The sequence below is a fragment of the Coniosporium apollinis genome (assembly GCF_000281105.1).
Source record: "Coniosporium apollinis CBS 100218 chromosome Unknown supercont1.81, whole genome shotgun sequence".
In the NCBI taxonomy this organism is placed as follows: Eukaryota; Fungi; Ascomycota; class Dothideomycetes; genus Coniosporium; species Coniosporium apollinis.
In genome coordinates this window covers 15107-38562 of record NW_006913343.1, presented here as the reverse complement: position 1 = coordinate 38562, position 23456 = coordinate 15107, and the positions used below count along the sequence as shown (strand labels likewise).

General features: G+C 54.0%; 9 protein-coding genes across 9 annotated transcripts; 5 read left to right on the top strand and 4 right to left on the bottom strand.

Annotated features, from left to right (window-relative positions):
- Window positions 1–1964: 1964 nt before the first annotated feature.
- W97_09096 (uncharacterized protein) lies at window positions 1965–3501 on the bottom strand (the record flags this gene model as incomplete). Its single annotated transcript, XM_007786960.1, has 3 exons — window positions 1965–2758; window positions 2815–3240; window positions 3288–3501. 3 exons carry the CDS (start codon window positions 3499–3501, stop codon window positions 1965–1967), a joined length of 1434 nt encoding a protein of 477 aa, XP_007785150.1.
- Window positions 3502–4264: 763 nt separating this feature from the next.
- Window positions 4265–4646, top strand: W97_09095 (mitochondrial import inner membrane translocase subunit tim10; the record flags this gene model as incomplete). Its single annotated transcript, XM_007786959.1, has 2 exons — window positions 4265–4365; window positions 4457–4646. The coding sequence occupies 2 exons, from the start codon at window positions 4265–4267 to the stop codon at window positions 4644–4646; spliced, it is 291 nt and encodes a 96-aa protein (XP_007785149.1).
- A 1800-nt stretch (window positions 4647–6446) lies between these two features.
- On the top strand, window positions 6447–7329 carry W97_09094 (uncharacterized protein; the record flags this gene model as incomplete). Its single annotated transcript, XM_007786958.1, has 2 exons — window positions 6447–6638; window positions 6697–7329. The coding sequence occupies 2 exons, from the start codon at window positions 6447–6449 to the stop codon at window positions 7327–7329; spliced, it is 825 nt and encodes a 274-aa protein (XP_007785148.1).
- Window positions 7330–10356: 3027 nt separating this feature from the next.
- W97_09093 (uncharacterized protein) lies at window positions 10357–11727 on the bottom strand (the record flags this gene model as incomplete). Its single annotated transcript, XM_007786957.1, has 1 exon — window positions 10357–11727. The coding sequence occupies one exon, from the start codon at window positions 11725–11727 to the stop codon at window positions 10357–10359; it is 1371 nt and encodes a 456-aa protein (XP_007785147.1).
- A 492-nt stretch (window positions 11728–12219) lies between these two features.
- W97_09092 (uncharacterized protein) lies at window positions 12220–12756 on the bottom strand (the record flags this gene model as incomplete). The annotated part of the gene is made up of 3 exons (XM_007786956.1): window positions 12220–12279; window positions 12333–12649; window positions 12699–12756. 3 exons carry the CDS (start codon window positions 12754–12756, stop codon window positions 12220–12222), a joined length of 435 nt encoding a protein of 144 aa, XP_007785146.1.
- Window positions 12757–15220: 2464 nt separating this feature from the next.
- On the top strand, window positions 15221–17029 carry W97_09091 (NADPH oxidase; the record flags this gene model as incomplete). Its single annotated transcript, XM_007786955.1, has 4 exons — window positions 15221–15321; window positions 15377–15631; window positions 15681–16087; window positions 16143–17029. The coding sequence occupies 4 exons, from the start codon at window positions 15221–15223 to the stop codon at window positions 17027–17029; spliced, it is 1650 nt and encodes a 549-aa protein (XP_007785145.1).
- Window positions 17030–17432: 403 nt separating this feature from the next.
- On the top strand, window positions 17433–18161 carry W97_09090 (uncharacterized protein; the record flags this gene model as incomplete). The annotated part of the gene is made up of 1 exon (XM_007786954.1): window positions 17433–18161. One exon carries the CDS (start codon window positions 17433–17435, stop codon window positions 18159–18161), a length of 729 nt encoding a protein of 242 aa, XP_007785144.1.
- Window positions 18162–19427: 1266 nt separating this feature from the next.
- On the top strand, window positions 19428–20858 carry W97_09089 (uncharacterized protein; the record flags this gene model as incomplete). Its single annotated transcript, XM_007786953.1, has 1 exon — window positions 19428–20858. One exon carries the CDS (start codon window positions 19428–19430, stop codon window positions 20856–20858), a length of 1431 nt encoding a protein of 476 aa, XP_007785143.1.
- An 845-nt stretch (window positions 20859–21703) lies between these two features.
- Window positions 21704–22698, bottom strand: W97_09088 (uncharacterized protein; the record flags this gene model as incomplete). Its single annotated transcript, XM_007786952.1, has 2 exons — window positions 21704–21793; window positions 21886–22698. The coding sequence occupies 2 exons, from the start codon at window positions 22696–22698 to the stop codon at window positions 21704–21706; spliced, it is 903 nt and encodes a 300-aa protein (XP_007785142.1).
- Between the last annotated feature and the right edge of the window lie 758 nt (window positions 22699–23456).

Genomic DNA, 23456 nt, shown 5'->3' with positions numbered 1-23456 from the left:
TCATACTGCATGTGCAAGCCCCTCGCAGGATTCGTGACAGTTGTGGCGCATGCGAAAGCGTGTTAGAACTCCCTTGGAATCGTTCCCAAGTCCAACACCACAATCACCGTACCCATAGCCACCAAGGACGCCAATGGTTTGCTGTGGAATGGCAATGGGACGTTCTGCGGGTTGGATGAGCTTGTTAATACGATTCAATCACGTGGCTATGCGTCGACTGCAGAATCCGTCGTGACAACAAGTTTCCTAGTCTGATTTCGTTTCAGTCTTCCCTGAGTCGTACACTCAGTGTTCTTTTGAACCACTGTCGCACCAGGGAGCAGTTCACTCCAAGCCTGCAACTTTCCCTGTGGCTCCGACAGGCAGCTCTTTCATGTTTTACAACCGTCAAACTTAAAGTTGAAGATTTATCCTACACGTGGTGAAGCGTCGATGGAGGAGATTTGAAGATCTCCATCTTGCAAGTTGGCTCGTCTATTTTATCACTCTCAGTGTAGTCAACCATGGCTCAAATCTTCTCCCCAAACCTGTCTCAGTGATGTCTCTCAAGCGCTGTCATTACTCAATGACAGTGATGCCAAAAGTTCGATTGAATCTGGAGTTTAATCACTCGATCTTACACAGATCGAGTGGAGCGACTATAGATCCAATCGTTGAGTCTACCAGCTTAGAAAGCTCGCTCTATCCGAGGCTTCCGACCTAGATCCGGAGCTTCCGAACCGCGGTATCCAACATCTTGGCGTGGTGTTGGTGCGGAAGGCTCCGGAAGAACACAGCCTAGGGTTTTGTCCAGTGCCGCACTCAGCTTTCTACCAAGACAAAAAAGGTGTTTGGCTATAAGCGGGTTAGAGCTACCTATAAGCGAGTTAATAGATCAATCGACGACTCGAGCTGATAGATCGTTCTCATGTTATACCAGTGATGCCAAAGTTCGATTAGACTCGATCTCACCCTGAATCGAAGGTGCAAGTGGATGAAGTCAGGGAAGAAGGCTTCACGGCGCGCCTCTCACGGTGGGGGCTGGGAATGCACTGCGAAGAAATTGGAGTCTCCTGAATTGAGCTTCCGGCCGAGGATACAGACATCCAGCATGGCGCGACCAGCGGTAATGGGGATGAGCTTGGGATACACCGTGGCAGCAAGGATTTTATCAAATCCATCTGGATTCCGTTTCCGACACGATATCAGGACGATCCGCAAGTCGTGTGCTGGACAACCATGATTGACTCCAATATGCACCACAACCGCCGTCTCAAAGTCTACCCCCACAGACACCTCGCGGGACGGCTTCAGGCTCAACTTCTTCACCTGGTGGGACACCATCCTCTACGGCGCTGCCGCGCAGTGGATGGCATTCAGTAAGAATGGAAACAACATATGCGGTATCAACAACCTGGAAGCCAAAATAGATGTCCGAGGAGATGATCTCGTCTGGAACTTTGACCGTCCCTTTACGAAGCCTCCGAGGGTCTTCTTCGCTTTGAGCCAGGCTGATCTGGAATGTGCGAACAACCCAGGGTGAACACCTCAGTCAAGGAAACCTCGTACAGGAAGGGCCGTCGTGCGCGCTGAGACGTGGAGTAATAGTCCCATGTATCATGCTGGCGTTAGCTGTATCGCGATTGCTAATGACTAGTTTGTCGGAAGGTGTTGGGATGGCGCTGCTGTTCAAGCCGCCTGTAGAAAATCCTACCAGCTTGACGCAAGCAATCGCACGGGATATTCTTGTAGCAGAGGGGCATTTTTCTAGAGTGTGTTGTCACTGGGAGAAGTTCTCTTCTGCTGAGCAGGACTCCGAGACCCGGCAGCAGCACTACGAAGTAGCCTTTGGATCTAGAGGCTGAGGGCAGCGCAAACTGGCTCGACCAACTTCTGTAGTATTCAGGACACTTACAGTAGTGCTACACACAATTCGCTCCATCGTCTCTTATTTACTCTTACGCTCTCATCCGCCCCAACCTATCTCATCTCCTCCTGCCTGCCTGCCCCAACGCAACAACATTCCTCAACGTCCCAAACGGCAGTACATCCGCAATCCTACCAACCCCCGCAAACAGCATAACCAACCTATCAACCCCACACCCCCAACCCCCCGTCGGCGGCAACCCAAACTCCAGCGCCTCCAAATATCCCTCATCGATCCCCGCCCTCCTACCAAACCCTCCAACAACCTCACCATCCAGCTCCCTCCACCGCGCCTGCTCCTCAAACTTCCGCCGCTGCTCAAACGGGCTGTTCTCCTCCTCGTACGCATTCACGTACTCGTGGCCGCGGATGAAGAGCTCGACGCGCGCGGCGACGTGCTGGGAAGTCGAGGGGTCGAGGAAGGATTTGGACAAAGGGGAGAGGATCTCGGGGTGATGCGTTATGAAGGTCGGTTGCATGCAGAGGGGTTCGATGTAGCGGGCTGCTAGGGCGTCGAGGAGGCGGGGGAGCGTCGGGTGGGCGGGGAGCGGGATGTCGAGGTCGGCGAAGAGGGATTTGAGGTCTGTGGTGGCGGAGGGAGAGCGCAGGTCGGGAAGTTGGCGGTGGATTGCGGCTTCGATGGTGGGGATGAAGGGGAGGCGAGCGAAAGGGGAGGTGAAGTCGATGTCCTCGAGTTGGTCGAGGGAGTTGAGTTTGGTGGTTTTGAGAGTGCGGACGTAGGAGTCGAGTTCTCGGAAAAGAGTCTCGGTTTTCAGGATCAGATCCTCGAGCGTGGCAAATGTCTCGTAGAACTCGCAGATGGTGAACTCGGGGTTGTGAGTCGCATCGATACCTGAACAGATTGCAGCTTAGTGAATTGTCTGTCCAGGAGCAATGGGTTACCCGTACCTTCGTTCCTGAAAGCTGGTCCCATCTCGTACAACTTGTCAAAGCCACCGATGACCAGCCGCTTAAGATATAGTTCGGGGGCTATTCTAAGACTAATTGGCGTATTCGGGAACTCGGTCGCCCTCGTCTCGAAAGGTCGAGCTATAGCACCCCCCGCTCGAGCCTCCAAAAGTGGTGTATTAACCCCGATGAATCCGTCGTTTTCCAGAAAGCTTTCTATTCGTCTCTTTATGAGATGTTTCAGGACAGTGACGTCTCGTGGCTCCTGGTTGACCAGGGTGTCGATATGAGGATGAAGGGCCCGCGTTTCGGGATCGGTGAGAGTTTCCGGAATCTGTTGGATCAGCGGGCTCAAGATCTGAGGCAGCTCCGTGGCGAGCACGGTGAGCTCGCCAGATGATGTCCTGGTAGGGTGTCCGGTAACAGCTGAAACGTGTTAAAAGAGCAGCTCCCTCGTGTCAGGACGGACTCACAAACAGAATCCCCCTTCCGCAAAATCTGCTTAAACTTCTGGAAGTCCTCGCGGCTTACCCCCGCTTCTGAAAGCGCCCGGAAGTTGCACATTGCCTGTACTGTCTCGCCTTCATACGAGACATCGAAGAAGACTAGCTTCGAGCCTGAAGACCGGTTCGACCGCACTCTACCTAGAGCCATCAGGATGCGTCTCGGTGTAGGATAAGGAGGCATGATGAATACCCGACACACTGACGGTCACATCTCTCAATGTCTCCTCCTTCCCCAGCGCTCCGAATCTATTCAAAAACCCATGAGGCGATATACGGGTACTTCCTTTCGGCGTTGTCATGCGTGGATAGTGCTGTTCAAGATTCCCGGCTTCCTCGAGCTTTCTCAGACGCTTCTCTCGGTCGAGAGAAAACGACTGATGGGAGTCGGCGGCATTGGACACGCAGTGATGGTGTACGGCGCGGAAGAACCGAGCATGGTTGGGAGTGTGTATAGGCTTGAGGCCTTTCTTGAGGTACGGCCGCAGGAATCGGCAACTAGAGGTGCTCATACTATTTAGGGTCAGCAATTGCCAAGATGCTGATGCAGTCGTTGAAGAGAAGTGAGCTGTACGGAGGTTCAGATTCGGGTAATGATATAGTCAACCGCGCGCCGAAAGACGAGCGTCATTCGCAACGGTTCTAATGTTTACAATCATCATGGAAGATGCATAATCCAAGAGCAAAGGAAGTCTAGTTAACGGAAACTTACATGCTAACCTGCTCACCCCAGCGGGGCCTTGGTGGTGGTTGTTTGCAATGCCAGTTCGATTTTGATAGTGAGAAATCCCCGACGCGTATGGATTTATTCCACCTGGTCCGAGCTCCAAGCTATCAAGAAGTTCACCTCCGGGAAACTGCATCATCCGCCGAACCACGAGAACACTTCCAAACACCCCTCCTCACCCACCGCACGAGAGCCTCATCATCCTCCGTCAGCATTCACAATGTCCTTCCTCTTCGGCGGCGGGCGCCCGCAGCCCACATCGGCGGAGAAGATCGCAGCCGCAGAGATGGAGGTTGACATGGTATCAGACATGTTCAGTCGGTAAGACACCATGCCGCTTTCCATTGCTCCAAAGCACTCGGCCACCTGGGACCTTATCTATCATATCTTCAGCATCCTAACACGCCCACAGACTAGTCCGATCCTGCTCGAAGAAATGCATACCTCCCACCTACGCCGAAGGCGACCTCAATAAGGGCGAATCCGTCTGCCTTGACCGATGCGTGTCCAAGTTCTTCGAGGTCAACGTCAAGGTGTCAGAGAAGATGCAGGGAGATGCGCAGAACAGGGGTGGTGGAGGCGGTGGCATGTTTGGGATGTAAAGGGGGTCTGGTGAAGACAGGGAGACAGGACTGGTCTGGGAGGCATCATCGAGCGGGAATGGTGGTGGAGGATCAAGGGAGGAGTGTACGGACCGTTCAAGATGCGAGTTTGATCGAGGTCTAAGGCCTATCGAGGGCCGACCTGACTTTTCGGACAAGGACAACATCCGAAAAGGTTTGTCTCTGGGGAAGGATGTATCATATACTGGAGTATGGGTTCCGCATCTCTCGCCGCGCGGGCATCTGTACATTCTGGAACATCAACAGCTTCAATCCCGAAACTCGAGGGGTCACAAATCCCACATTGTGATCAGCTATCCCATACGGTGGGACACCCGTTGCTTGCACAGCACTATAATTTTCCTTGTTCGCCTTTTGCTCTATTGAAACATTGTTTGTGTTCGCATTTACAGTCCTTTCACAAGAGGCCCTAATCGAAGGTTGAAGTCTTAGGTCGCCGCAAGGTCATAAGGATTAGGCGAGCTTTCCAAAACTTACTTCGTAAGATCTTCCTACTCGAGATTTATGTGGCTAAACGATGTCCGGAGTCGTATGAGTGATATGCATGAGAACATGTAAATAAAGTGATCCCGATTGATCCTGTGCCTTTAGGCATTGTGTGATTCCAGTCTTGATAGGGGCACCGTTGATTTCGACCCCTTTCGCATTCGTCGTAGACACCTGGAGCAGTTCACGCTCTACTCAGTACTTGCCCGTCTATTGCAGAGGTTTCTTGGCTCGCACCGTCTCCTGCTCGTTGATGCTTGCTTTCCCCTCACCTAGTCGCCGGCCATGCGCACGATTGATGAAGTCCGTTGCTAGCACTGACGGTGGCTGCCACTATCACTCTCTCTACCATGGGTCCACCACGTCGCCGCCTTGCTCGACCAGGGCACGAGATGGGTATCTTCGATAGTCTAGTCAGCCGCATGCGCATAGCCGCTGGCCTCTTGCCGAAGTCCTGTCGTGCATAACCGGTCAATCTCGATCACTCTCCTGCCATTGGCCTCGCAGCCAGGCTGCCACAGTGTGCATGCAACGCCTGAAGGCGTCGACGCAGCCAAGGGCGAGGTGCAGCACAGGCTCGACCGGCGCACGCGTGTTAATCAGGGCATCCCCTCGAGCAAGGCCGCTCTATCGATTCGCTTCTGCCCACTGCAGTGTGACTGCTGTAGCGGGAGCGGAATGCAATGACCGTCACCTTGCCCGCCTGCGCAGCCGCTGCGATTGGTGATGGACTTCGGGATGGCTTGCAGTTGTCTCCATTAGCTCTTGCGTACCCTTACATCGCTCCATCCAATGATCCGCCCCCGCCCAGCCGCCCCAGCAGAACAACACCTAAGGCTATCCAGTCGACTGTCGTCTGCAAGCGCTCACCACCTTGCCGACGCCCTCATGCTAGCAATCGCAGCACGCCGTGCAGGAGCTGAGCCGAAAACAGACATGGTACTGCCATCTTTCCCGCCTTGGTCCGGCCGGTGAGGGAGGACAGCATGAAGGATAAGAAGGGCTTCACTGCCGCATCGTCGACTTCTTTCCTCAGCAAGCCTGCACAATTCAAGAGCTGTCTATTAGTTTTTTGTTCCGTTTCAGTTCTTTTTTTCCTCTCTAATCGTTCTACGGGCCTGGTGCTCTTCTTCTACAAACTAAAAAAATCCACATACCAATAGTCCCAATCAACCACCATCATTCTAATTCTTCGTCGCCGGTCGACATCACAAGCCTAATTACAGCCTCTTCTTGCTCATTACAAACTACAACAATCCCAAATTTTTCCAATAAACCAACACACATTTCAAAATGGCAGCGATCCAGCTTAACTTCACCCTCCGCACCTCCGCCAACGTCAAGACCGTCCACCTCCTCGGCTCCTGGGACAACTACAACGGCCAGCTCCCGCTCTCCAAGGATGCCGCTAAGGCTGGTGGCTGGAAGGGCACCTTCCGCTTCCAGGGCACCACGCTCCAGCAGGGCAAGCGCTACTGGTACTACGTATGTCCCCACTTCTGTCTCCGATTCTCCTCGCAACCCTGGCTGACCCTATCCACAGTACATCATCGACGGCTACCACGTCTCGCACGATCCCGCCCGCGAGTCCGTGACCGAGCCCACCACCGGCCGCAAGCTCAACACGCTCGACATCCCCGCCGCCAAGACCGCCCCGGCCGCCGCTGCTCCCGCCGCCGCCCCAGCTGCATCGAACCGGCACTCGCGCCGCGCCTCCGCCAACGTGCCCAAGGGCCGCTCCCTCTCCCCGTCCCAGATCAAGTCCCCTCGCCCCGTGAAGCCAAACGAGACCCGCCAGATCGTCGCCGGCGCCTACGAGCCCGCGACCGTCGAGGCGCTCACCAGCCGCTTCAGCAAGGCGACCATGGAGGACAGCGAGGACGACTCCGAGGACGACTCCGACGAGGACGACTCCGACAACGAGTCCGACGTCCCGTCGCTCACGAGCCGCAGCTCCCGCAGCTCCAACAGCTCTTCGCCATCCAGCGTCTCGAGCTCCAGCTCCTGCTGCACGTGCGAGCGCTACGGCATCACGCGCGCCGGCGACCGCGTCAAGCTCGACTGCGGCGGTGCTCGCTGTGGGTACTCTGACGACAGCGAGGAGTGCAGCTCCGAGGATGACGAGGGGTACCAGGCCCGCACGACCCGCCGCCAAGGCATCGTTGTGCGTCGCTAGATGAGGCGAGTAGATGAAAGCCCAGATATCGGTCGTCGACACCGATGCCTTTTTTTTCTTACCTCTCGAATTGGACCTTGGAGGGTCACTAATATCGCTACGCTCATTTGGTTTGTTGAAGAGGTGCTCCGAGCCCGTGGCGCGCTGTAGCTGGTCTGCAGTGCGTCGACGGAGGAAGAGCATCGTATCCTAATTGCTGCTACCGCGGCAGCCAAACTGGCAAATGCATCGCGCTCCCTGACAGGGAGGCCTGCGGATGCGGAGGAAGTGGAGAGCTGGGGATGGAAGTGGTGGATGAAGTGAGGCCTGGTGTGAGGCTTTCAGACGGTTGGGGAGAGAGTTGAACCGTCGCTGGCAATGTGGAGCACAAGCTGGGAACTGCGGCTTGGCCGGCTCTAGGTAGTTCTGTGGCATGTACGCTTGCTATCTCTCTGCAAGAAGCAGATCTTGCTGGCAGAGAGAAACTCAAATGCAAATGTTCATGCTCAAACACGTCGCCTATAGTCATATCTGATTCAATGCATACAAACGTGATAGTAGTCTGCTTGATGCTAAACGTTGCCCAAGCCTCCTAAGCATGCAACTCTGCTTGTTGCCCGAGTTAATGATGCCGCAGGTAGGAACTGGTGAATGCAAATAACAAATGCTCATTGGACAAAGCGGAGAAGAGATGAATCGAAACCGATAGCTCGAATTTGGAGGTTAAGCGGGAGGATAGGATAGCTAGATACGACATGCTTTAGAACAACAATAAGCGATATATCTATCAAAGTGGTACCGGAACGCTATCAATACAAGCACTGCATTGAAGAAGCGAGGTGCCGGTCTCCAGCCCTGCCAGCAGAGCGGGAAGGCCGACAGCATCTATGCCGCGATCCAAACCAACAAATGACGAAGATACAGAGAAATACAAACAAATGAATCGTGCAAAAACAGAAGCATAAACATGGAACAACTTGCTTTTGAGTACTCCAACAATAGAAGCGAACAGAGAGATGCGAAAGCCGCGCTAATACTGATCAATCAAATCCTGTAAACGGTCCCTTATTCGTGCTCAACATAACCTGGCGACGTCGGTTGAGTATTGTGTCGGAGGTAAGCAGGCAAGGTTGGGAGTTGAGAACGGCAGCGCCGCACCACTTCGGAGTGAGATGAGAGCGTTGCGTGTTATGGAATCACAAGAATGACCCGAGGCCGTGGAAATGGCCCGCCCGGATGTGTAGAGCTGCAGCGTCCGGCTAACAAGGCCTTGTAACTCAATAACGCGACTGTCCCAGCTGTAAATCCAGGCTGTCCTAGATAAGATGAATGCGGTGGGGCGCTGTGGTGGAGCGGAGTATTTGAGGCGTGCATCGCAGGTTCGATGCATTAAACGATAGTCGATCCCATCGACCTTTTTCTAAGAATTCGGTTCGTAGAGGCGCCATATTTTAAGACTATGACAACCTCTTGTGAGACCCGTCATCGCAAGTCCAATTCAGTCGCAGCGGCCGCTGTGATACCCCGAGTCTGCTAGCGGTCTACTACTGTCGTAGGGACATGGTGTGTATGTGCGTGTTGTGTGCGTTGAGCAGGCATAACCGACAAGTACGGTCCTCTCTTGCACCGTGTGGCCACGCTGTCCGTATGAGGAGCACGGGTCGACGGCGTGCTTGTAGTACAGGCAGCGGCAGGCGGCGTAGCGTTCGACAATTTGAATACACATGTGCGAATATGAAGATATGGGACCAGATTATCGTAGGCGACTAGGTAAAGTGTAGGAAGAATCGAAGCGCCGAAGTGAAGTAGTGAGTAGTGCTTTTGCGCCTAAATCGATGCTGAAGTAGATACAGAGAGAACTATGTGACGGATCAAATTCTAAGGCAGTTCTTTATCTGATGCGTGAGATGACGAGTAAAATGGAATGGGTCCTAGGGAAAGAGCAACAAGGCAATTTGTGCATGAGATCATGCGTGACTCTCAGGCAACTAAGGTACTTATCCATACACGAGGCCTAGCAGTAACTCTTAACGCGGGACTATCAGTCAAACTAGTTGTACGCCAGATCTCATTAGGAAAAAGGGCAGTTCGGACGATTGCTGTGTGAGAGATAACGTGTCCGGCCGCAGTGACGCAGCGGGATATAAGGCTCTCTAGGTCGCATGGCTGCGGCCTGTTGAGCAGGCCATACGCACCGCTTTCATCGGCCAAGACCGTCACTGCCTTAAACCAGAAATGACTGCTAGTAGATATCCGTAAAGGTTCATGGAGTGTGCCCTGACAAATAAGGCGTTGGAAGTTGGAGGGTTATCACTAGTCTCCAGAGAGCAAGAACCGAAATATCCGCCTGCGGAGTCGATGGCTTCTTCAAACATGAAACAGCCGGCATTGTGAACCTGTCGGTATGAGCTGCAAGGGAAGAAGTGTGCGAAGGCCATCTGTCGTTGGTCGGCACTGCCACTTAGACCTGAAGCCCTTATGTGAGAGCTATGCTGAGGTTGTATCTAGGGCGTGTTAGGCAACCGCTTTGGTAGCCTCCTTGGCACAAGAAGGCGCCATCGCAGAAGAGCTGAGAAGGAAGTGGTAAGTCGTGGTTCTATGCTTAGCACATACAATAGCATTTCTGGATGCTTGAAGAGAGCTCGGTCCGTTTGACGTCGGAAGAAAGTCTGTCTCGCTTGAACATGCCTGCCTGTCGCGTGGGTGTCTATTCTTGGACGTGGTTGTTTTTGATGATCTTGGGACGAACACGAGCCCGGCGGGCCGTTTACTGGTGCCGTCACTCATGGAACTCAGTCCGTTTGGACCCATGGATCTCTCAGAGTTTCGGGCACCTTAGCGTTCGGTGCACTACGCTATCAAACGCCATCACAGGCTGCTCCGCTACCAAGACGCTTGATACCTGCTTATCCAAGTCAAAAAGATCAATGCCAGTCCTTCTTAAGCCGTTCTAAGTTCTGCAACAGCGCTGTCCTAAATTCGTGCGTCACACTCGCTCATTGAGCACCTAAACATCTATGAAAACCATTTCATTGTAACCCTACGACTTTACAACTGCCCGAGAGAGGCCTTGAGGACCCCCATTCTCCACCGCTGCGTCCTTTCCCGGCGTGATAGGTGGTGTGATGATATTGCCACTGCGGCATGTTGTGGCGGCATAGATGCGAAGGATATGCTTGACATGGCCATCCTACTCCGAGGGTTGCTGTTGTGCATCGGGATCGACTGCTTGTCCTGGATCGAAACCAGCTTCCGGTAGAAATGATCGTTGCGGCGGACCGAAACGGGCTGAGCTTCTGTACCACCACCATTATGCGAAGCTGAGGGCGCGGACTTGATGGTTGGAACATTTGATGGTCCTAGTGCAGCGACATCGTTGGTGTAGGGTACGAGCTTGCTTTCGACAGCGGCAAGCCTCTTTTCTTGCTCCGCTTCCAGCATGCGCACAATCTGTCTTGACCTCCTCTCAGCGTCGGTCTTTCTGCGAGCTTCGTTCTGCTCTTCTCGAGCTTGCTTGTAGATCTCATGCTGGGCCAACTGCGGCACTAATTCAGCGCCATCATCTGCACCGGTATCTTTGCGGCTGCTGATGTGGTCAGACCCTTCGACAAGCGTTCCACCCGGCGATAGCCACATGCTCAGGTCTTCGGGCAAAGAAAAGGGAGTCGCTTGCGCTCTCAGTCGCGATGTCGCCTCGCTGTGGTTGCGTGCAGACGCGCTTAATGTGGCCGGTTTGGCGCTTGGAGCAACCTTGGAAGCATCAAGGGGGTCCTTAGCCAAAACTGTAGCCGGCGAAGGCGTCTTGTACTCGCCCGTGGCAGTTGTCAGATCAACCTCTTCTACAGGTGTTTTGTCGGGCGCTGGATGCACGCTCATATTTCCAGGCGGAAGAACTGGGCTCGCCCGCTGTGAAATTCCGGGCGCCCCTTCGCGACGAGGAATAGATGCGCTTGAGCCAGGCGACTCAGTGGTTCTATGTATGTCGGAAGGCTCGTGAGATCGCGCAGCGAACACAGTAGCAGGCGAAGTTTTCCGGTCCTCGTAGATGGCAATATAGTCGCCGACATCATGAGAGAGGCGGTGGTTGAACTCGTAGTTTTGAGCAGTGTCTTCGTAACTTGCAAGCGGTTTGGCAGTGACTTCTTGGCTGCGCGGGATAAGGACAGTCTCGTTGATCTCAGAGGTGTCAGCGCTGGTGGTAGTGCCCTGCACTTTATTGCCACTTCTTCTATGCTTCTTTCCTGCCCGATGTTTCTTCTTCTTCTTCTTCAGAGATAGCGGGATCGCAACACCGCCGTCTTCGCTGTCGGAGGTTACGACTGATGCGTTGTCTTCGGCAGCGCGAGGGTCGACCACGTGACGTGGAAACAGCGCGTCAAGAGGACGCGGCAAGATCCTGACGGTTCCGAATGTCGACATGGGCTTTTTGCTTTTCTTACGCGGTTCAGATGTGATGGGGAAGAACTTCTTCGCGTCGAAGGAGGGAAGTAATGGATGCGTGCCTATGCGGAAACTAAAGCTGAGGGTGGTGTTCGACGGTTCTATGTTGGAACAGCTGTTCTGGAAGGACAGCGAAGAGGGAATGTACAGTGCAGAAAGCTGACGGTGTTTGATATGGGTTGAAGTCTTGTGAAAGCCAAGCGAGACACAAGGGCATTCTCGATAATGTGAAGTGAATCAAACCACTGCAAAGCAAGGTCGCGTTTGCGCACGGTCATTATGCATTCACCACCTTCAAGGCTTCATGTGGACCTTCCCGCGTGTGGAATCAGAGTAATTCTTGACTGTGCTTCTCATACTGTCAATGCTTGGATCCCGCAAGATATAGACCTAGTAAACCAAAACGCCTCGCTATGCAAAACGTACTCAAAAGACCCGCCGTATTTTGCCCCATATTATTCACGGAAGCGTCTAAACTTTGGTAGTCCTGCGCGGTTTTGACGGTAGTGACCACGGCTCATCGCACACAACCTGCGACCATACGTTAGAGGTAAGAACACGGCAGATTGGACGGCGCAACGTACCTCGCCCTCACTGTATGCCCAAAAGTACACCCCCATGCCAATTGTATAGTATATCGCTGGGTTCGTCGACTGGTACATCAACGCAGCGGCCAGCGCTCCCAACGGGAATATAATTAGGCGAGCTTCTATCGACCGGTGGATCGCGGAGCCCGCAATCTGCTTCAGCGGCCACTCCCATGCAAATGCGAAGAGGCCGAAGAGCAGGTTGACAGTCTGGAGGATGGGTACCGGCTTGACGGCGCCGTCGAGGTTTTTGGTGAGGAAGTCCCAAAAGATCTTCGGCCAGAAGAAGCCTTCAAGAGCTGCGGCAATCTGGTCTGCGGAGATGTTAGCGGAGCTGGAAAGGTTTGCGTTGTAGGTACTTACAAGCTGCTGCCGCCAGCATGATCAGGCGCGCCCAGTGGTTCTTGATGAGCTTTCCCATGGTGGAGATGCCGTAGAGAGCTCAGTTGACCGTGCCAGCGGAAAAGTGCCCTTTGTGCTCTGTGAAACGACAGAATGCTCTCGCACAGCAAGACTAGTTATTACCGGAGGATATGGCAGACATGTAGAGATCACTCTATGAGGGACCCTAGAGATCTTATCTGGGGGTAGACCTGCCCCAGTTGGTGGCGGCCATGCCACGAAGGTTCCGGCGCATAACGCAGACGTCGGGTGCGCCAGCTCGAGTCGACAAGTGCGGCAAGCATGCTGGGCTTGAGTTCATGCAGGACGTCGCATGTGTGGCTGTTGGTGCCAGTCTTGGGCGCATCTCGGGATGGGGAAGAGCTTAGCGGGACGTGCTTCTCCACGCACGGCAGGCCCAAGACTTAAGCGCCGACGCTCAGAGCAGCAAATCGGTCGCAAGAGCATCCCTGGCGTGCCATTCTTAGCCACCCTTAGCTCCTGGTACCTGTTGAGCTAATGTCTGTCACACCGGGGAAGGACCCGTGGTACGCGAGGTGATTGGCGACAGTCTCAAAATAAACGCCCACACTATCAACCACAAGCACTGTGTTCTAGATGCCGCGCTGGCCGACCTGGCCGCCTGTCCGGTCACGGAGAAATCAACTGGTCCATCTATCGTGAATTGGTTAAATCATCTTTCTTCTCTAGACTACTCTCGCTCTTCTCACCGCTTCATGACATCAGTTGCTTGCTGCAATCGTTTGTTTCCTTCCGCGAGTCAGGACAAGGTGTCTATATAATGGTATCAGACGGTATCTTGGAAAATCTAGTATTGCAGCTACCCAAATACGTGAGGATGGCGCCTTGAAAAGACAGAGCCTGCTTCGTGTAGGCGTTCGGCTTCTGGCCCCTTAGCATGCGGTCTTTATCACTGTCACTGTGATAGTTTGATCATTCTGGCAGCCAAATATCCCATGAAGTCCGCACGCTATTGAAGCCGAGTGACGAGGGCGATTTCTTCCGTTGTTGATATTGGTCGCGCTCGTCACGAGTGTGACCAAGCGGACAAGAGTATCGAAGTATTCATAGCGCCAGCGCGTCCAGGACTGCCCGCATTCGCTCGAATGCGCACCAGGGAAAGCCCCGCCGCCCCGGTTGAGGATGGCTGGTCAGGGACATCTGCACGGTCACCGCTTCCCTCTCTCCCGCAGCCCACTCAAAGGGCCGCCGGTGAGCCAAGGCGGTAGGCCAGCCCTATTTGGGCACTGGCCTGTGGATAAAGCTCCGCTTCTTGCAGATGCATGCGGGAAGAGAGCACATGGATCTGACTCGCGGAGCCCTGAGCGACTGTTGGTGACATCTCTTCGATCACTGCCGCGACCTCGACTCTCAGAATCCCTCGGCTTTTGTTCCTCACATAATCATACAACAAGGCTGTCGCTGCAGGTACTTAGCCTTACCCACGCGCTCATCAAAATCTGGAATCCGCTTCGCCGGGACTTGTGCTACCAGACGTTTCACATCAGAGTACACCCCTGTGTGTCGGAACTCCATCTATTCATACCTCCGCAAACTCCAGCCTTCGACCCCAACGCTGCCTCGCCGCATATCGCCTCCAAGACTACACCGCAACGCTTCAGATACCGAGGTTAGATACAGACACAGTAACGTAGCTGCGGCTTCTCGGCATTACCAACCCACCACACCGTCAGGCTTCCACCAAGGGCCCTAACCGCTCCGCATCGTCTCGGTTGGACTTCTTGAAGTTACGTCTTGAGTGCGCGCATAAAGTCAAGGGCTGAAACGTTGAAAAGAGGACGTAGCGTAGAGATATATCCGTCGCAAGCTCCAGTGGGCTTCGGTGGCGATCTTACAACAACCGTCAAGAAACCAAAAATGGTGAAGAGAGGTTCCATACACATCTGAGACGGCTGTGCGACATGCCGCATTGCAACACACCCGAGAACACAAAGTATCATATACTCAGCCTACCAACCAGCGCGATCGTGAACGCATGATACTGGCATCCTGATCTCTCACGACCATCTCTCGTCGTCAGGAACACACATTAGACTGTTGCAGTCAGTTTCACCAGCAACAACTGTTTGAGCCTCCCACTCTTCGGGTTCTATCCAACCGGTTCCATCCACCGTTTCAGGCATCAGCACTGTCTGGTGCAGTCTTGACGATTTCGATATACTGCAGAGTCGAGTTCTTCGCTCGCTCATTCCTCTCTCGCAGACGACCACTCCTTTCTCGATATCTGGCTGGCCAGCATAGTCTCCCAGTTTACATTCGCTTGCCGTGCAGGCTTACTGATAAATTTCACGCGCTCTACGATTTTCTTGGTTCATATAAATAATCGTGCTATTCTCTGAGGCACTCGTTAAGATCACAAAAACGGTCTGCCTGTCGGAATACTTGGGCTAAGCCTTCTGCTCGTATCGCGTCTACTGAGCCTGTTCTTTCTTCAGAGCAACAGCAAAGGATAAAACATCACAATGGGCGCAGCGAGAAGTTGGCGTGCGCACTTCACAGTCAGAAAATGGATTTTCTACCTTCTTTTCCATGGATTGCATGTTGGCCTGTTCGTATTCGGATGGTAAGTCAAAGCAAGCCTGTTGTAACCCCCCTACGGAAACTGACATGAATTCCAGGTGGAAGCAAGCATCTGACTTACGCCTGGCGCCGTTGAACACGCTCAAGTTCTCAGTCTGGTTCTCACGCGGTGCTGGTCTGTGTCTCTCAGTTGACACGCTTCTTATCCTACTGCCCATGTGTAGAACGATATTACGATGGGTACGGCCAAAAATCAGGTGGCTACCGCTAGATGAGTCGAAGTGGTTCCATCGCCAGGTGGCATACTCCATGCTAATCTACACGGTTGTCCATACTGCGAGCCACTACGTCAAGTAAGACCCCCCCGTTCTGGACATGTCCTGTTGTAGCTGACAGCCGCAGTTTCTTCAACGTCGAGAAGTCTCAAGTCCGCAAAGAGACAGCCGTCCAAATTCATTACACACAGGCCGGCGGAGTCACTGGTCACGTCATGCTTCTCTGCATGCTACTCATGTTCACAACCGCGCATCATAAGATACGGCAGCAGTCATTTGAGACTTTCTGGTACACGCACCATCTCTTCATCCCATTCATGTTGGCCATGTACACCCATGCAACAGGATGCTTCGTGCGTGACAGCGTACTCCCACACTCTCCGTTTGCCAAGAGCTTCTGGGATCACTGCATTGGCTATGAGGGGTGGAGGTGGGAGTTAGTTGGCGGCGGACTGTACTTGTTTGAACGAGTTTACCGAGAGATTCGCGCTCGCAGGGAGACTGAGATCATCAAAGTCGTCCGTCATCCATACGGTGAGTAATCAGCAACATTTGACGTTCGCTAGGCCGGCAACTAACATTTGTCTAGATGCGGTCGAGATCCAGTTCCGTAAGCCGTCCATGAAGTACAAAGCCGGCCAATGGCTCTTCCTCAACTGCCCGGCCGTCTCGACCCACCAATGGCACCCTTTCACCATCACCTCCTGTCCCTTCGACCCTTACATCAGCGTCCACGTTCGGCAAGTCGGTGACTTCACCCGCGCGCTCGCCGACGCGCTTGGCGCTGGCCAATCGCAAGCCAAGCTCTACGACGAGCTCGACCCCATGGGCATGTACGAAGTAGCCCTCCAGCACGGGCAGGAAATGCCCAAGCTACGCATCGACGGGCCATACGGCGCACCCGCCGAAGACGTGTTCGAAAACGAGATTGCCGTCCTCATTGGCACCGGCATTGGCGTTACGCCTTGGGCCTCAATCCTCAAGAATATCTGGCACATGCGGCTTTCGCCCAACCCGCCGAAGAGGCTGCGCAGGGTGGAGTTCATCTGGGTGTGCAAGGATACTACGTCCTTTGAGTGGTTCCAAGCCCTGCTCTCGTCGCTGGAGCAGCAATCACTAGGCGCGCCCGGTGCCGATGGCGCCGACTTTCTCCGCATCCACACGTACCTGACGCAGCGGATGGACGTCAATACCGCGAACAACATCGTGCTGAACAGTGTCGGCACTGACAAAGATCCCCTAACGGAGCTGAGGAGCAGAACCAACTTCGGCAGGCCAGACTTCAACAAGCTGTTGTGCGGGATGCGGGACGGCATCATGAACAGGACCTACATGAGCGGTCTAGAGAGCAGCTTGAAGACGGATGTCGGTGTGTATTTTTGCGGACCGAGCGGCGCAGCAAGGGATATCAAGAAGGCGTGCAAGGCGGCAACGTCGCAGGAAGTGAACTTCAAGTTCTGGAAGGAGCATTTCTGAGCGCTGCCGGCTGTTACGCATATGCTGTTTTGGCGATTTGTGACCGCCTCTGTACAGTACATTTTGTTTTTAGCATGTTGTCTTTGAGCGCATTTGATACCACTAGCCAGACCTAACGACTTTGCTTTTCCTATTCTATAGGTTCCGTCACGTGCTCTCGTGACTTCGCGTCTCGCGTGCGAGCTGGTGCCCGCGCCGTCACCTTGTTGGCGATGCCCATGCAGCAGATCTTCTCCCGGCCTGCAAACCAGGGCAACGCGCGCCCTTCGAATGCAAAGATGACACGAGCGAATCCCCGCACGCCAATATATATTAATATGGCCTCCATCGCCGTGTCATCCCGTTCTTCGAAGTCTCCACCACTCTCACTGACACTACCTTTACACTAACCCCAATCGCAACCATGCATCCCTCCCTCCCACCAGACCCCTTAACCCTCACAGGCGGCTGCTTCTGCTCCGCAATCCGCTACACCATCTCCATCCCCGCCCTCGCTGACCGCCCGCCCGCGATCCCCGATCCAGTTGCCCCTTCCCCAGACGGCAAAGGGACGCAATCCGCACCCACGCAGCTCCCGATCATCGACCTGGACCATTGCGAGTCCTGCCGGCGCGCGTGTGGCAGCCTCTTCCAGACCTGGATAATCCTCCCGCTCGACTGGGTCTCATTCAGCCTTGTGAAGCGAGAATCCGGCCAGGGGGTTCAGGGCCCGCTGGCCAACCGCCATGGCGGTGAGGGCGGCGAGGACGAGGCCTCCAACCTGCTCAAGCCCGACACCGCCTCCGTCGGAGTCCCAAATGACGAGCTACGGTCCCAAACCTACCTCGGCACCTACTGCTCGCGCCCAAACCGCAACAGAACCTTCTGCGCCCGCTGCGGCACCGGTGTCGTGTTCTTCTATGATGGCGAGAGGCCGCCCGAGCATTCGGGGCCGAGGAGCATAGATATTGCGCTCGGCACGCTGGATAAGGCGAGTTTTGAGACGGAGGGGCTGAGGCCGGATAGGCATTCGTGGTGGACAGATGGGGTCAGGTGGGTGCAGGGGTTGGTGAGGGAGGGAGATGGGAGCGTGGTGGAGGGAGGGTTGGTTAGGCATCCGAAGGGGGCTTATCAGGAGGCTGTGGTGGAGTAGAGGCGTCTTCTGCTGTGGTTTTGTGATTGCTGCTGGTGTCTCTTACGCTTCAAGAGCAGAGAGCGATCTCAGAGCGCTAGGATTGGTAAGGTCCTGTAGAGGCTTTGAGCGGTAAAGTATCTTATGCTATATGGAAAGATATATTGGACGCCTGATTGGACACCAAAGGTCTTAGTAAGTGGATAGAGAATGATAGTTTGACTTAGTCCAAAACACTTCTAGCTAAGACAAACATTCTCGAGTGCAGTTGCTAATGATGCGTTTGCGAACAATGTCACACCCCATGCACGGCGATTCACCTACACTTACCGTCAATACAGCCGTGGGAGGCTTCAGGCCGCTTAGGCATAAATCGGGTAGCTAAATCTCAGACGCTGGAGAGCTTAAATATTCTGATGATTAAGGGCGCTGTTATGACCGCTCACATTTCCTCTCCTACAGCTCGCGATGTGATATAGTTCGCAAGTCGGTGGTCATCGAGGTACTTTGCTCACGATTACCAGAGGTTGTCACGTGCGAGAGCCGCAATGATTACGAATCCCAAATGAACGAGAAAGCTGCTCGTAGAATGGATGGAACACTGAAGAGATAGCGTTTGCATGCAAGGACTGTTTGCGCTGGCTGTGACCACTACAATCACGATTTGGCCAGCCAAAACTTGAGCGCTCTCTCTCTCTTCATGAACCTGTTGAAGCCGCATGCTCTTGGAACCTTGCTTCACCTCACAGACATCAGTATCTGCACGCAGCACGATGTCATCTTAAACAGAAACCTGCTGCCTAGCATTCAAACGGGCGAAACCATTGCTACAGCAACACCTTGCCTGACGCGCTTCCAAAAGACCGTGGCTTCAGTTCCGCCTCAAAACATCTTCACGAATCACGCGACACTAAACACAAAGCAACAAACATTCCGTCACACACTGGTCAGTCAAGGTTTATCCTAAACTGAAGCATAAGTTGAATTTAGCGTGATCTCATTCTCTTTAGGAGACCTTAGTGTTCACTTTGCTAGCTCTCTCCACATCACTGTTTATTACAACTCTTCTTCACTCTATCAACCTTAACGACCGACTGCTCCTTAAAGTACGCGCTACGGCACTAGCACTAAAGCTTTCTGACACCAACGGACGTGGACATCTGGGCTGAGCTGGCAGAGATCCGCCGCCAGCAGCATCATTTCGACGACCAGTCGCGTCCCACGTCCTAGCAGAACTCAACAGTAGTGCTAGCTAAGTAGACGCGTCACAGCGTGTTCGCCGCAGCAATGGTCAAGCAGTTCTCACTTTCTAATCCAGCGTATAAGAAGGCTTATGATGAAGCCGTCGCCCAGTGCAAAGAACTCAATGCAAAGAAGCGGGCTGAGAAAGCTGCAGCAGAGAAAGCACAAGCTCCCGACAAGATGCCGCCTCCTCCGGAACCTATAGCTCGCGCCGAGCGAGAGACTTCACCCCCAGACTCAGTACTTGGAGACGACGTACCGTCGTCCCCCGTTGTGGCTAAGACATCATTAAAGCGCACCAAAGAGCCTTCGGACGACTTGACCTCACCCACGCTGTCAAGTAGAGTAACATCTCCAGAAGCCAGTTCGCCGCCCGCTTCAACAGTTCTGGGTCTACCGAGAATTCGCAAGCGCTCTAAGAAAACGCAAGACTCAAATGCGAATGCCGCGAGCGCAAGCCCTGAGCCAGCTGCACCCTCATATGCGGGCTGGCAGATTGAACGCGACCCACCAGCATGGTACAATTCCTTCACGCGTTCTCAACTCTCAAGTGCAACCATAGATCGTGACATCCTCGTCAAGCTTCAACGGCTCAAGGACCTAATCAGAGACTTCAAAGAGTCGAGGGGCAACGATAACGCCCTCCTCGTCCAGATTCGTCAGGAGCTCCACGAGGCGGAAGTACGATATAAAGTCACCGACCTTCTCGTACGCAAGTCCCGGTTGCTGTTCCTAGATGAAGGGCTTCCTGTGCTCTTCTTCTCCGAATCTGTCACTCTTGTGCCTTGGGACGTCCGCGCAGATGCCGAGGAGCTCTACAACAAGTGGGCGCTGCGCGACTTCGACAACGACGTGATGCGTGGCATCGACATGACACACCCCAAGGCCAAATCCGGTCAGCGCAACGCCGACAGGATCATGAAGGACTATCCCCGCATCCGCGCCAATTTCTACGGCAATGGCCATCTGATCAATGGCCAGTGGTGGCCCACACAGCTGTGTACCGTCCGAGACGGAGCGCACGGCGCTGCCCAAGGAGGGATATACGGTACAGAGGGCGGCGGAGCTTTCTCTGTGGTCCTCTCAGGTGGCAATCACTACGGTGATAGGGACGAGGGTGACGAGGTTTGGTATGCCGGGACTGATGGAGCCGACGGCAAAGCCACCGCAAACACATCATACATGCTTGCGAGTGTCGGACCACGCGGTACGAAGGAGCCTGTGCGTGTTTTGAGAAGCCACAACCTGCCGCAGTCGAACAGATTCAGACCACAACGCGGCTTTCGATACGACGGCCTGTACGATGTGGTCGACTCGCAGTGCACGGATGTCGAGAAGCAGATCTACAGGTTCCACCTTGTGAGGAGGCAGGGACAGGCGCCGATTAGGTATCAAGGTGTGGAGGCTCGTCCAACGCCGGAGGAGATAGAGGCGTACGACAAGATCAGATCGGCGTTGGCGGGCTTGGGTTTCTGAGGGAAGGGTTGCTCACTGGGTGTATGGCTTGTGCCCGAGACTACAGATTTCGAGCGCCGCATGGAGCGAACTTCGACAGTGCGATGTGGCTGAGCATGGTGCCGCGGTCGCTGATGATGGCAGCGGAGGATCACATTGTGGATTTCACGGTATTTTGGCGGTGGAACAGGATTTCTAGCCCAAGTCGTTCGACCACTTGGCTTTCTGCTTTTTGCCTGGATGAGCAACTTTGTACGCGGCAGGGAATACCACTTGACTTTCTGAAGATTTGGATTGATCCGGGAGGACATGGGAGGCCGAGCTGAGCACCCAGCTTCTAGATACACCTACTGGGCCGCGCTCAGCCACTAGCACCACCTACGAACATGAGCACATCAAAAGTTATGCATCTTCATTCCATATCTGTTTTCGGATAAGTGGTGTCATGAAGTTGATATAGAATGAGCACCGATATCTAATTCGTGCGCGGATGCTTCTCCCCTCTTCATTTAACCATTAGATACGACTAGATAGAACTGTGCTGTAACTATCAAGCCGCCGGAAGCAACATGATACGTGACTTGTTGTAGCACTAACGCGTCCAATTAGCAGCAGCAGCGGTTTCAAGCCCTAACCGACCTACCTGGAAACCCCATGTGCCTCGTTCAGGTGCAATCTGAGCTGCGCTCAAGCAAGAACGTCTCTACGATGAAACGAATTATAGGACGGCGAGCTCGGCGTTCTCTTTTAGCAATCATCTTGCCCTGTAGTTATCTCAGCGTGAGCCACCATTCAGCACTTAGCGCGTAGCGGTGTCAAGCCTTCCTCCAATCTATGAGTTGGATGTGATCGATGAATATCGGGCCTTATCCGATCCACCGCTGTCCTTCCTTGTCCCATCCGATGACCGTGAGATCGATGTTCATAGTCTTGAGCATCATGTCCATCGTGAAAGCCTAGAAGATTCAGTCAGCCTCTCGACGCACCAAACGCCGTAACAAGCACGCCGTATGCATCCAAAAAGACTCTCAGCGAGCCATAAACTCACATCGTCATCCGCACCCCCAGCCTCTTCAACCTGGTCCTCCTGCTCTTCCTTCTCCAACTCCGTCCGCTCATCTACCATCTCCTCCCTCCTCCTCTTCCTCTCAACTCTCGCCTCCTCTCTCGCCGCCCTAGCCTCGACATCCACCCCATCCTCCCCCTCATCCTCATCATCATCCTCGTCCTCATCTCCCTCTCCCTTTCCCGCCTGACCCTCCTCCACCCACGCCCTCATCCTCTCCCGCCCCTCCCGCTCCCGTTCCCTCCACGCGCCCACCCCACCCATCCGATTAACCCGATCCTTGCTACGCCCAAAGACCTCCTCTGCCGCCGCACGGCTCGCCTCCTTCCACTTCTGGATCAAGGTCTCGAGCTCGTTGTCACGGCCTGAGGATTCAATGCGTAGGGCTTGGGTGAGCGTGTCGACGTCTTGGCGGACGGCGTGGATGCGGCGGTCGAGGGTGCGGGTCGTGGCTGTGAGAGCTGTGAGGTGAGCGGTTTGGGAAGGCGTGAGTGAATCCGCCGAGAGAGGTGTTGGCGGAAGTCGCATTGGAGGTCGGCGAGATGTGGCCGGTTGCGTTTGCGGTTGAGGAGAGCCCCCGGGCGAGGCTGGGTGTTGAAGTCTGGCAGCTACGGTTGCTTCTGAGGGCTTGTTTTCAGCTGAGCTGAGCGATGCGGGCGTAGGAGCTGCCGATATGCCATTTACGACCGCTGGGTTGGATGTCGGCTTCAGTGGTGTGCGAAAGGGTGATTTGAAGGGCTTGTGGAGTGCGTCATTGAGGCGGCGGCGCTTGGGAGCTGGTGTAGCGGTGGTCATGCTGCGAAACTGACGATGCCTAGACCATCATCAGGAGGTATAGGAGGATGAAGGGGGCATCGAGTGCTGGTGTTCAGCGGCAGATTTTCTATTGTCATTTGCGAGGTTTCGATCAGAGCCGTGGTCAGACGCGTTTGTACCACGATATCACGTGCACAAAAGTAGCTCGTAAATTAAGAAGAGACATCCATCTTGGTGCGACAGTTGATTTGCCCTAACAGTGACTACTATGGGGGAATACAAATGCCCAGGCTTATTCCTCATCCCCTTAGTCAGGGGTACTGCTCATAGTCGTACTTGCATAGCTTCCTAGTTCTGCTCACATTTATGCAGTATGCTGATGTATATTGATACCTGCTTTGAACATAGACCACGAGGCCGAGATGATCTGCATAGTGTCAGGAAATTTTTCCGCAACTCTCGCAACCATCACCGAATCCTTGGACCATCATCCGACTGAGCCGCGGATTGGGACTCAGCTTGATCAGCGGACAAATCAAAGCACCCTGACTTGGCGCCCTTTACCGCTTTCACCCCCTTCATCGCCTCTTCATACTGATGACTTTCAAACTCCCAAGGCAATGGCTCGGTCTCGCACTGCTCACAGCACTTCTTCACAAGAGTACGCATAGACGAATACGCGAAGGCTCGCTCTGCCCTCGTATCTGTGCCAAAGAGGATCTCACAGCCCGCGGGGACATTCTCAATAAACGCCGAAAGCACTGGCGTCCAGCACTCGATGGGACACGTAGTGGTAA